The sequence below is a fragment of the Hoplias malabaricus genome, chromosome 14 (assembly GCF_029633855.1).
Source record: "Hoplias malabaricus isolate fHopMal1 chromosome 14, fHopMal1.hap1, whole genome shotgun sequence".
In the NCBI taxonomy this organism is placed as follows: domain Eukaryota; kingdom Metazoa; phylum Chordata; class Actinopteri; order Characiformes; family Erythrinidae; genus Hoplias; species Hoplias malabaricus.
This window is the reverse complement of record NC_089813.1, coordinates 21,825,589-21,838,658: the sequence shown is the minus strand read 5'-3', so window position 1 is coordinate 21,838,658 and position 13,070 is coordinate 21,825,589. Positions and strand designations below refer to the sequence as shown.

General features: G+C 41.0%; 1 protein-coding gene across 1 annotated transcript in view; it reads right to left on the bottom strand.

The window, feature by feature from the left end:
• Positions 1-4,576: 4,576 nt before the first annotated feature.
• Positions 4,577-13,070, bottom strand: part of LOC136666455 (rasGAP-activating-like protein 1) — a 96,077-nt gene continuing 87,583 nt past the window's right edge. Inside the window, exons 17-21 of the mRNA XM_066644635.1 lie at positions 11,747-11,884; positions 11,208-11,343; positions 10,822-10,942; positions 8,389-8,468; positions 4,577-5,374 (exon numbers count right to left, since the gene is read on the bottom strand). Of these exons, the coding sequence (XP_066500732.1) occupies positions 5,232-5,374; positions 8,389-8,468; positions 10,822-10,942; positions 11,208-11,343; positions 11,747-11,884 (618 nt within the window). The 3' untranslated portion in view covers positions 4,577-5,231. The remainder of the gene's footprint in view (positions 5,375-8,388; positions 8,469-10,821; positions 10,943-11,207; positions 11,344-11,746; positions 11,885-13,070) is intronic.

Here is a 13,070-nt window from a genome sequence, read left to right as displayed (position 1 = left end):
CGGTAATGACCAGCACAAAGGTGATATGTTTAACCCTGTCACAAAGAGCAAATCTGCTGCAACACATTTGCATACAATTTCAAATACAAAAGCAAAAACTTGATCATTATCTGGCATATAGACTCAATAACCAGTTTTTTAGGAACACCATTATTATGACTTACGTCTTGTTCTCAGAACAATCTGATTTAATATACAACCTGCTGGGAACACTCCTTAGAAAATCTGGTCTATGTTGTCATGACTTCACATAACTGCTTCAGGTTTGTGCACTTTCATGCTCTGAATCACTAGTTCTTAAAACTAGTACAGGCCAGTGAAGTAACAAAATGATTTAGAAGATGTACTTTTAATGTTAAATATTGTATTATGTTATTAAAAATTGTATGGTGTTCTTTGAACATATCTTAAAAATTCTGTATTGGATTCTTTATCATCTTCCTGAAGCCAGTTTAATGTCTCTTATGAAAAGTGCATTATCATGCTAAAGAGATTATTTAATTTAGATTAAACTGTGGCACTAAAGGGTCACACTGCTGTAGCCTTGAATCCTGTTCTGGATGAGAGGAATGGAACGTAATAGTACTTAAAACTAACTCATTCATTCATTATCTGTAACCACTTAGCGTCACGGTGGTTCCAGAGCCTACCTGGAATCATTGGGCGCAAGGCGGGAACACACCCTGGAGGGGGCCCAGTCCTTCACAGGGCAACACAGACACACATTCACACACTATTGAGTCACCAATCCACCTACCAACGTGTGTTTTTTTGGACTGTGGGAGGAAACCGGAGCACCCGGAGGAAACCCACGCGGACACAGGGAGAACACACAAATTCCTCACAGACAGTCACCCAGAGCGGGAATCGAACCCACAACCTCCAGGCCCCTGGAGCTGTGTGACTGCGACACTAGCTGCTGCGCCACCGTGCTGCCCACTTAGAATTGCCTTCAAAAATCTATCATTAAGGTGTTTCAGACCAATGAGCTGCTGTTCTTCATTCATTCATTCATCGTCTGGAACTGTTTATCCAGTTCAGGTTCCTGCTGGGGCTGAGGTAGTAGGAAAACTCTTTGGCGGTAGGGCCCCAGGTTTCTCAAGGCTCTGGGTGTTGTGGGACTGTCCTGGCTGACAAGTCTTTGCAACATCGCGTGGACATCAGGGGCAGTGCCTATGGACTGGCAGACTGGGGTGGTGGTTCCCCTTTTTAAGAAGGTGGATCGGAGGGTGTATTCCAACTATAGAGGGATCACACTCCTCAGCCTCCCCAGTAAGGTCTATGCAGTGGGTACTGGAGAAGAGAGTTCGACTGATAGTTGAACCTTGGATCCAGGAGGAACAATGCGGTTGTGGAACACAGGACCAGCTCCTTACCCTTGCTAGGATCCTGGAGGGTGCGTGGGAGTTTGCTCAACCAGTCTACATGTGTTTTGTGGATCTGGGAGAAGGCAATCGACCGTGTCCCACGGGATATTCTGTGGGGGCTGCTCTGGGAGTATGGGGTACTGGGCTCTTTGCTACGAGCCATCCAGTCCCTGTATAAACAGAGCAGAAGTCTGGTTCGTATGGCTGGCAGTAAGCCTGACTGGTTTCCAGTCAGAGTTGGACTCCGTCAGGGCTGCCCATTGTCACCGGATCTGTTCATAATTTTTATGGACAGAATTTCTCGGAGTAGCCAAGTGGCAGAAGGTGTCCGGTTGGGTGGTCTGAGGATTCAATGTCTGCTTTTTGCGGATAATGTGGTCTTGTTGGCTTAATCAAAACGGGACCTCCAGCTCTTGCTGGACCAGTTTGCAGCTGAGTGTGAAGCGGTAGGGATGAGGTGCAGCACCTCCAATTCTGAGTCCATGGTACTCAGTCAGCAGAGGCGATTGCTCTAAGACTGCAAGGGAAGCTCAGCTTCCCCTAAAATGTCAAAAAATAAGTAATCAAATATATACTGTTGTGTGTACATGTCATTGAATAAATATGCACTACCACACAATCAACTTTTGTTCAGAATCAGCTACTTATCACTGGTAAAGTTGTTTTCTTTCCTCTCAATCATTCCCGCAGCTTCACAGTGCTTTAAACAGTGTGAACGCTGAGCATCCACAGAGTTCAATAGTGAAGCAGCAAAGTGCAGCTAAACGAGACGAGTCATTGGATAAATTCTGGGTTTTGTCCCGCCCATAGGACGCTCAGCGTCTCTGGGGGTCTATGGGGCAGTGGGCTGGCCTCGGCTAGCCCGGACGATCAGCTTCTGCATGATGATTGGATGATCTGTCTGAGGCTGAATCCCTTTTTGATTGAAATGAGCGAATCAGCGATCCTTTGGTGTAAAGATCCGTGGACGCATTCATTTTTTATTCTGTTCTGAGTTGAACCGGAGACTTTCTTAATCCTCTTAGCAGCATTTTCTTTGTTAAAAACGACTAGCGACAAATCGAGCTTCTATTTCTGGTGGGGTTTTTTGTAGCTGCTTGTGTTTGGAGACTGACTTCTATCACTCGTTTTGACTTCTAACGCAGTTTCTGTCCAGCGGGTGCTGCTGAGCCTCTCCACCGTCACAAAGCACTCACAGGCGGACACACTTCACATGGGCCAAGGCCGTTTAAGCAGCCTAGCTCTGCTGGCCATTGAGAGGATACTAGTCATGTCCCTGGAAAAGACGCCTTGTTGGTAAGACAGGGTCACAGATCATTTTCTTGAAAAGGAAAGAATGAAGAAAGGGTAGAATTTACGTATAAATAAACCGACACATTTTATGATGTAGGCCAAAATTGAGCTTCCCCTCCTTGAAAGACCGCCACTGTCAGTCAGAAAAGGGTGGAGTGCTCTCTCCATGTTGGAAGTGAGATCCTGCCTCAAGTGGAGGAGTTCAAATACCTCGGGGTCTTATTCACGAGTGAGGGAAAGATGGAGTGGGAGATTGACAGGCGGATTGTCTGCAGCGTCAGCAGTAATGCAGGCTCTGTACCAGTCCGTTGTGGTGAAGAGAGAGCTGAGCAGATTTACCGTTCAGTTTATGTCCCAACCCACACCTATGGTCATGAGCTTTGGGAAGTGACCCAAAGAATGAAATCATGGGTACAAGAGGCTGAAATTAGTTTTCTCTGCAGGGTGTCTGGACTGTCCCTTAGAGACAGGGTTAGGATCTCGGACATCCGGAAGAGACTCGTAGTGGAGCCGCTGCTCCTCCGCGGCGAGAGGAGCCAGTGGAGGAGGCCCCGGGGAAGACCAAGAACAAGCTGTAGAGACTATATGTATTGACTGGCCTGGGAATGCCTCGGTATACCCACGGAGGAGCTGGAAGCAGTGGCTGGGGAGAGGGAGGTCTGGTTTTCTTTACTCGGACTGCTTCCCCCGCGACCTGGACTCGGATACGCGGTGGAAAATGGATGGATGGATGGTTCCTGCTGGGTCAGGAGCCTAACTGGAATGCAAGGCAGGAACACACCCTGGAGGGGGCACCAGTCCTTCACAGGGCAACATACACTCACACCTACGGACATTTTTGAGTCGCCAATCCATCTGCCAACCTGTGCTTTGGACCGTGGGAAGAAACCGGAGCAGGACTCAAACCCACAACCCTAGGTCCTGGAGCTGTGTGGCTGTTCTACATGTTTTTTTTAATCATTCTGTGCCTGAAATCAGTATTTTCTGAAATACTCATCTTGCTCAGACAACCTCAGGACCTATTTAAAAAAAAATTTTTCATCAATCTTTTGGGGGTGCTCCATTAATATTTGATGCTTCAATGTCATTTGCACCACCCAAATGACTTCAAATTCATTCGTTCAATCATTCATTATCTGTAACCGCTTATCCAATTCAGGGTGGCGGTGGGTCCAGAGCCTACCTGGAATCATTGGGCGCAAGGCAAAAGAATACACCCTGGAGGGGGCGCCAGTCCTTCACAGGGCAACACAGACACACACACACACACACATTCACTCACACACTAACACCTATGGACACTTTTGAGTCGCCAATCCACCTACCAACGTGTGTTTTTGGACTGTGGGAGGAAACCGGAGCACCCGGAGGAAACCCACGCGGACACGGGGAGAACACACCAACCCCTCAAAGACAGTCACTGACTTCAAATTCCTATCAGCAATTTAAATAATAGGTTCAGAACGTACATTCAGTTTCATATATTATTGTACAAAACAGGGCTTGGAAGAGTGCCAGGTCATGTTCAGCTGGACTGCAATAATTGAACCATGAGGACATCAGTCAGTTACTGAAATGTCATCTTAAACCTGATGCAGCCATGTTTCCCCTGCTCTCTCTCTCTCTCTCTCTCTCTCTCTGTGTGTGTATGTGTGTGAGTGTGTGTGTGAAATATGTGCATGTGGTGATATTTAGCATTCTGCCAAGCAAAGTGTATAACACATGGATACACAGACACGCACACAGTACTTGTATTGTTAAAAAGCTACAATTTGGCTGCTGGCTATAAAATCAACACAAAACATCAGTTCAAATACAAATATATTAAAAAAAATACAAATATTTTGTCAATATGTTACTGGTTAAAACTTAACAATCTTTGTAAAATAACTGATTTTCTTAAGACTGCATAACTGTCTTTTTCATAGCTGTATTTCACCTGGAAGGGCTGCATGTTTTAAATAAAGTGTGAATGTAGAGTAAGGGTTCATCTAGGGCTCTAAGGCTAGAGATATACATGCTGTTTGGCGATCATCATCATCATCATCATTTTCTTCTCCGCTTCTCCATTTCAGGGTCGCGGTGTCTGTAACCGCTTATCCAATTTAGGGCGAATTGATGTTTGGCGATGCATTCATGTAAACAACCGTCTGCATCATGAACGTATGTGCTGCGCTTGAAACTGGAGACTTTGACCAGAGGGCAAACCAGAGAACGGTGGGTAATTACAGATTGACACAGATCTTCCTCAAAAGTTTCTGCCATTGTTATGCTGTTGGTCGCTTGCACTGCCTCTTCCATTATCACGTGTATTGCACCTTGCATCCATATAGCATTTAATTTCTGAGTATAAGCACAACGCACAAAATGGACGCAGAACACACAAGGCTGCCATCATGCATACACAAGCGTGTAATAAACAGCAAGTATATCTCTAGCTTTAGAGGGTCTCAGATGTTAGTTTAGTATGTAGGGTACATGAAGGGCACAGTATCAAAGAGTCTTCAAGTCACTGTGCTGTGTAGCAGGTCTAGAGTTGAGGGTGTTTTTAAAAGATTAGGCCAGTTCACTCTATGAAGGCAGAATCAAGCTGCTGGCCTCTTCTCTCTCTCGTTGCTGGAAAGAGGCGTGGGCACGTTCCAAATGTAAAACAACATCCAACAGCCGGGAGGCTACAGCAAGGGCACGCCCATTACATCCCTGTGTACTTGCCCCTATTTTGAGAGAGAGAGAGAGAAAGAGAGAAAGAGAGGTCATTATCCCTTCCCACAGCACATTGTTGCTGATTGTTTCTTTTGGATTTTGAACATTTTGAACATCTGTGATGGGATACATTGCAAATGAGTGACAAATTGAAAGAAAACAAAACATGCTTTAGTGATCTAACAAAACACCCTCAAAATCCTTTGCAGATTAGGGTTTAGGGATGGTAGTGGACAACACCTCTCCAAAATTTTCAACTAGTTTAAGATCTGGTGAAAGTAAATGTACATTATTGAAAAAAAGATGAAAAAATGCACATAGTATTGCTGCAAAACTCAGCATGCAGTTATATCTCAGACACATATATGTAGATAATTACAGGTGTGGTCGAATTATATTTTTAACCAAAGGGCCAGCTCACTGCTTTCCTGTATCGGGGGCTGACCCGAGACTGAATAAGAAAACATATAGAAAAACAAGTTGTCATATCATAAAGACATAATTGTTTAAAAATGAATGTGTTAATTATTTAGAGATTAAAGTTGTAACAATTCAAGAATGTTACTGTGGACCACCAGATGGCATCTCCACTCCATATACATTGGGTTTTTATATAGAACAGTAGTCACCAACCTTTTTGCATATAACATCACCTTTTGAAATAAAAAAAAATGTAAGATCTACCAGCATAAATGCCAGGCTTAGGCTACGTAAAATTGCAAAGCTGTATATGTCCCCGTAGCCTCCAGTAATATAAAATGAAAGTATTTACTTACTTCATTAATATACAGCTGAATTTTGGCTATGGTGCCTGAGGCTGTACACTGTTGATAAGTGCTTAACAGCTGTTCTAACAAGTTGTGCTATTTATAGATACCTATCCTATAGTAGCTCGGAACATGCTCAGAACCAAATTGTTAAATGTTTTCTTTTTTTTTCTTGGTAAATCTGTTCACCTCTGGTGCACTGTACAATCGTAGTTCACCGTAATTCGAAAATTGTACATGAATTTGCAAAAAAAAAAAACATTTGTAAATAATTTATCATCACTAATTACCTTTAATTACATTATCTTTCTCTTCCTGCTTATAATTCGTGTGGGAGCATATTCTGATATGCTTCTTACAGTTTTATTTAGGGGGCTGTACTTATAAAAATACACTATTGTAGCACATTTCAACTTGGTAGCACAACTCGAACACCAGGGTGTAATGTGACTCTCGCTTATGTTGTAATTTGTAAATTTTTATTCAATATCTCCCGTTCTGAAATCAAAACCGCCAGCGTTTGGCAGATCGAACAGGGCAGAGAAACTACAGAGCTGCAGCCCTATTGGTGAGAATAGCGAATTTGTGTGTCAAAATTCGCAGACACAAACCCTGTGTGACCATGGCTTTATAAGCCAGCAGCTATAATTTAAGTATAATAACTGAAGCAGCATGAGATCTCCATTGACTTGCATGGTCTTGGAGATTGACCTGTCAATCGCGATTTACTGGTTGGCGACCACTGCTGTAGAACAAGTGCGTGGTGCAGGGAAACTTTAAATTGTAGTTTTCCACCAAAAAATATATCTATTCCCTATAATATTGTAATCACTAATATCATTGCTGTCTCCATTTTTGTCAATTCTGAGTTTACTACATCATTTGAATACAGCAGCTGTCATTCACACGGTGTGAAAACTTCATGAAGCATGGACAAATAGATATGCTCCAAAATTACTTTTTACTTTGGCTTCCATTTAAAGTTAAGGAGGCTTTTTTCCTTTTTGTTTATTATTTTTCAAATACCTGCTTTTCATTTTTTGAATGGATTTGTACTGTACTACGTTGCCTATATAAGTATTCACTCACACATGCAAATCATTAAATTCAGGTGTTCTAATCACTACCATGTTTATAGAACCAAGCACCTAGGCATGTAGACTGCTTCTACAAACATATATGAAAGAAAGAGTCTGGGTTTGGTGGTTGCCAGGAGAACTGCATTGTGCTACGTGTACAGTTTGGTAAAGGGTGGATAATGGTGTGAGGTTATTTTTTCGGTAGTTGGGCTAAGCCACTTAGTTCCAACTCTTATTGCTTCAGTATATCAAGAGATTGTGAACAATTTCATGAAGAAATCAATCGCATTTGAATGGTTATGACCTTAACCTCACAGAAAAGTCTTTGGATGAATTAGGGCAGAGACTGCGAGCCAGGCCTTCTTGTCCAACATCAGCCTCTGAGCTCACAAATGTGCTTCTAGAAGAATGGTCAACAAGTCCGATAAACATACTCCTAAAGCTTCTGGAATGCCTTCCCAGAAGAGTTGAAGATGTTATAGCTACAGAAAGGTGGGCCAATACCCTATGGATTAAGAATGGCATGTCACTCAAGTTCACATGCATATTAGTGAATTACATCTGGCAATGTAGTGTATATCATCATCACATTCACACATATTTCACATATGACATTTAATTTTATTACAACAACTTCTTATGTTGTTGTCCGAGTTTAGCTAAACTGATATTTGTACTATTTTTATACTCATTAAAATACTCAAGGACCATGCATATTTGTATTCCTGGAAGAGACCACTTTTTATTGCAATGAACATGTTTCAGCATAAGATGATCAGTCAAAATGCTTCACATTTTAGCAAAGGCACAAAACCCCTTCACAGTATGGGTCAAGCATTCAAACCTGTATTGCTCTAGAGGTGTATGTACATTCGCCCACTTGTGGTAGAGGACGTTTTAGAGGATGACTCACATTTTTCTATATATATCTGTGAACCAGTGCCTTTGGTTTTAAAATAATTGATTCTATGTGCATTTGACGTTGCAGTGAAAAGTTTATATTACCTTACTATCATTTATTTCTCTGTGCAGTTGTGGATGTATAGGTTGTCCCTTTAATTTGCCACCGATTAGTATATACTACATACTGGCTATATGTAGGAAACTACCTCTTGACAAGGTGTGCGTGTTTCAAGCTTTTCTATGCTTTCAGAATTTCAATTTGTTTCTCACTCTGACCTGAAGGTGTACTCTGCTTCATGCTCCCTTCCTCTGTTGCAGATTCTGTTTCCTGTGTCTCCAGGTACTGCTTCCTGTTTCTCAAAATAGGCCAAAAGAGAGAAGACACAGTGAGGTCACATACACACACTAAGCAGAGGTTCAGTGAAGTGCAATACTTTCAGAGTTGATTTGCTTAAGCCCAACACACATTTAAAGCTTCTTACTGCCTTTAAGCCTAGATGAGTTGCTTTTAGTTCAGAGCTTTGATAATTAACTTTAGGAATGTCAAATTTCTGTCATATATCCATACACGGGTACAGAATTCAAAACAGCCTGTAACTCAGGGGTTTCCAAATCCTTAAACTGAAGACTACATATTTCACATTTTTTTGTTCTATTCCTCATCTGAACCCTCCTGTTCACACTATAAAGTAGCAAGTTTTTTATATTGCCCCAAGGTTTGTCTCTTATGGGTGCCACTTTGTATGTGGGTTTGAAAAAATACCAACCTCTGACAAAAACATGTAGTGTATAATAGCTAAATACTATTTATTTACTATTAATACATCACACTGTTATTATTTTAATAATTATTATTAATAATATTATAACAAATAACATTAATATCTTAAAAAATTATTTGCTAGTTAACTTGCATCCTCAAGAAGCCAACATATTGCAAATTATCTGCAACATATAATATGACTCTTGTATTTGAGTCACTAAAGTAAACATCTGCACATGTAAAATATTACATTTGTGCAATTTAAAGAAAATGGGAGAGCGTTTAAATTATGGGAACGAAATGAGAAAACAATTATTTTTCACTGAATATAATTATTTAATTGATATTTTTTAATTTACATGAGGCCCCTTCTAGCTTCTACCGTTTCTATATACACTATGTGGCCACAAGTATCACATTAAATCTTTCTTTTGAAATGAATGATATTTATTGATTGTTTGTCCCATTTTGCTACAGTAGCAGCCTCTTTGTTTCCAAGAAGGCTTTACGCTACAATTGGAAGTTTTGTGAAAATATGTTCCAAGAACATTAGGTACTGACATGTACTGATGTTAGAGGATTAGTTATGTATCACAAACACCAATCACACCTCATCATTAAGTTATTGGTTGGGGCTTCATTACTCCAGAGAACACAAGTTCAATGTTCCACAGCCAATGCTAGAGGATTTATAACCTTCTAGTCCAAGTTGATCGCATTGAGCACTGAGAATTATTCTTTTTTTAAATTTCGATGGGATGCACAGTGATTAATCAGTTATAGAACAAATACTGTTATGACTCTCTAAGAACTTCCCTGTACATTTGTATCTAAATTGCACTATAATGTCTTAGTTTTGTTGTTATTGTTGTTCTAGAATCAGTTGTATTGTAAGAAATATATGCTTTGAAAAACGTGCTTTGTTTAATATTAAATGACATTACAGCTACTCTAGAACTCACCAGCAATCTGAGACTACTGTGATCTGACAGTTCACCAATTTGTTGTGTAGTGAATAGAGTCTGGGCGGCACGGTGGCGCAGCAGGTAGCGTCACACAGCTCCAGGGACCTGGAGGTTGTGGGTTCGATTCCCGCTCCGGGTGACTGTCTGTGAGGAGTTGGTGTGTTCTCCCCGTGTCCGCGTGGGTTTCCTCCGGGTGCTCCGGTTTCCTCCCACAGTCCAAAAACACACGTTGGTAGGTGGATGGGCGACTCAAAATTGTCCGAATGTGTCTGTGTCTGTGTGGCCCTGTGAAGGACTGGCGCCCCCTCCAGGGTGTATTCCCGCCTTGCGCCCAATGATTCCAGGTAGGCTCTGGACGCACTGCGACCCTGAACAGGATAAGTGGTTACAGAGAATGAATGAATAGAGTCTGATACTTTATAATCAAAACAGGGCTGCAACATCTAATTGACAAAACTGAAAAAATCTGTCATGAAATTAGCTGGGAAAAAAAATTCATTATCAATGGTCTATTGTTAATTCTGTAGAAACCCCCATTTGTCACTCTCGGCTTGTGCAGCTGTTTTGACCTGTCCCACTTCTGGATCCCATAGGGAATGAACTGAAGCCTCTGCAGCTCGAAAAAAGGATCCCTAACATTAGAGTCTATGAGATGTCTGTGAAAAAACCTAAGCTGAGTGTACTGTGATATTCAGAGGCAGGATAAACTGTCTGGTTGAGTCTTTTTAATACATAAACAATGGTTAATACTGTTGCAGAATGAGAGATAAATAGAAAGCTCACTGTTCATAACAAACTACAAAACTGAAGACAACACTGTACTGAAATGACAATAAGATTCCATCCAACCCACTCATCCAAGAGTGTAGTTGAACTCTGTGAAAAATACAGACATCTAGTGGAAACTTGAAATATTGCAACACTATATTTCAAACTTTGGGATGAATAAACATTAATATATATACACATAAACACACACACCTGAGCTTGTCTCTGCCTTGCAGCAGTACTTTGTAAATGGTTTGAGCTTCAGCATCTGGATCTAAAGGATCGGTCCAATCTCCTAGAGTCACTGCCGAATGAGTCCTACTACAGCCTAGTGCTGGGGGGGGAAAGAGAGAGTGAGAGCGAGCGAGAGAGAAAGAGAGAGCGAGCGAGAGAGAGAGAGATAGAGAGACAGAGACCGAGAGACAGAGAGACAGAGAGTTAACTAATGGAAGGTATACAAACGTACAGCTATAAGCTGAACACAATACAAAGAAAGACTGATATCTCATTCAGAGATCAACAACATATTTTTCCTTGATACAGATCAACTATCATGTATTTTTTATTTTTACTTTTGCCACCTCAGCAAACACACACACCTGCTCGATCTGGCTGTAGGCAGCAGGTCCACTTGTTTCCACAATAGGCTCCAGGGTGAAAGAAAGGTAGCATGCGCTCATTATATATACTGGCCTTCCTTATAGCTGACAACCACTGATTTAGCTCATTCACATTCTGCAGCACAGAGACAAATGCACAGATAATAAACTGATTTAACATATTAATTAGCAGCAAACATTATACATCCAGAAGATAAATAACTTTTTTTCTCTGAATTCACATTAGATGAAGAATCAAATTGTTTTCTAAACCCTGAATGAACCAGTTTATGGTCTACAGAGTGAGAACCCTGCAGGCGGGACCATGTTTAAAAGGTAGTGATTCCATATACATGCAGTAATACTCAACAAATGGTCTGATTGCTTTTTAAAGGCTATTCAGGATGTACTGATTACTTTGTCAAAGATTATTAATTGAATGTGTAAGCTATGTAGTCATTAGAGTGTTGGACCATATCCACATAAAGAATCACTGAGTGTAAGTTCATCTGTCTGTGTGTGTTATTGTAAGTAAGCACCTTGCACTGCAGGTACATGGTGTGTAGCTGACTCTCTGGGTCCTGGGTTATAACCTGCATGACGTTTTGAAGCTGGAAGGCATTTTCATCTACTCTCTCCACGGCACACACCCACTGAATAGGAGTAGATGTGCGGGTCTGTGGACACGAAATCTTATTTTAAAATTCCACTCATGGAGTGAATTTTTTTTTTGTCAAAAGTTCTACAAAAGCAAAAATGAATCTGCAAGCAAAATTCATAGAACCAAGAGCAGAAAGTATATATTTTGAATGCAAAACAGACAAATATATAAAAATTATATTTTTAAAATATATTTTAATATACTTGGTTTATTATTATTACATTACATTATTACTCTTTGCAGTTATTTGATACAGTTCTTTTTCATTTTGCCAGTCTTTACTTTTACTGTTTTTGTTCTTCTGGATTTTTCCAGTAAGTTTTTTTGTTTCTCTTGTAGTGGAGTACAGACCAGATAACCAGATCGAAATGAAAAGTTTTGAATTAAACTTTTCCAGTCTGAATAAAACCTCTCGTCTGTGACAACATCCAACCTTCCACAGGACTGTTTGTGCCCGCGGGGGTGCAAAGCCCCACACACACGCACACTCATAAGCTGAAACATCAAAGGACTTGAGAAGGACACTTTCAACACATGGCCCGAACACCCCCCCGTCTCTCTTTTAACTAACAGGAACTGTCGAGATAACCTATTTTATAATGCTCTTAAGAGACAGGAACCTCAAACAAAGAAGAGAGCTTTTACGGCCGTCTATGACAATGGCACCTAAATGTCGGCTCCTTATCTCGAGCCCACTAAACAGGGCCAACAAATGTTTTAACCAAAAGTGACCTCGAGTGAACCCCCGTGAATCACCCGCCGAAGCATGGATCAACAGCGACACCAAATGGACACTGGCGAAACTACGCCTCGCTCGGAGTCGCTGGAAAACAATAGCGGAAAATAATCAAACTCTGATTATTTGTGTATTAAACCTATATATTAATGTCACTTTCTGTACCCTCAGATGAATGCCTATCTCCTAATGAAATGTTGTATATTATGGACTGTTCCTATCATGAAGAGAAATCCTACCTCTGAATAGGACTAAACGAATTAATATTCTTTCCCAGCATAGCATCATAAATGGGACGTAAAGATGAAACCTTATGTAACTGTCTGATGTTAATAGTCCAATGTACTCATTGTTATATGTTGATAACGGGTATAAGAATTTTGATACGAGAAATTCATATTCTTTATGTGTGAATCAATGATTCAAACCCCCTTCGACTCTCTCCCCCTAGCGAGAGTCACGTGAG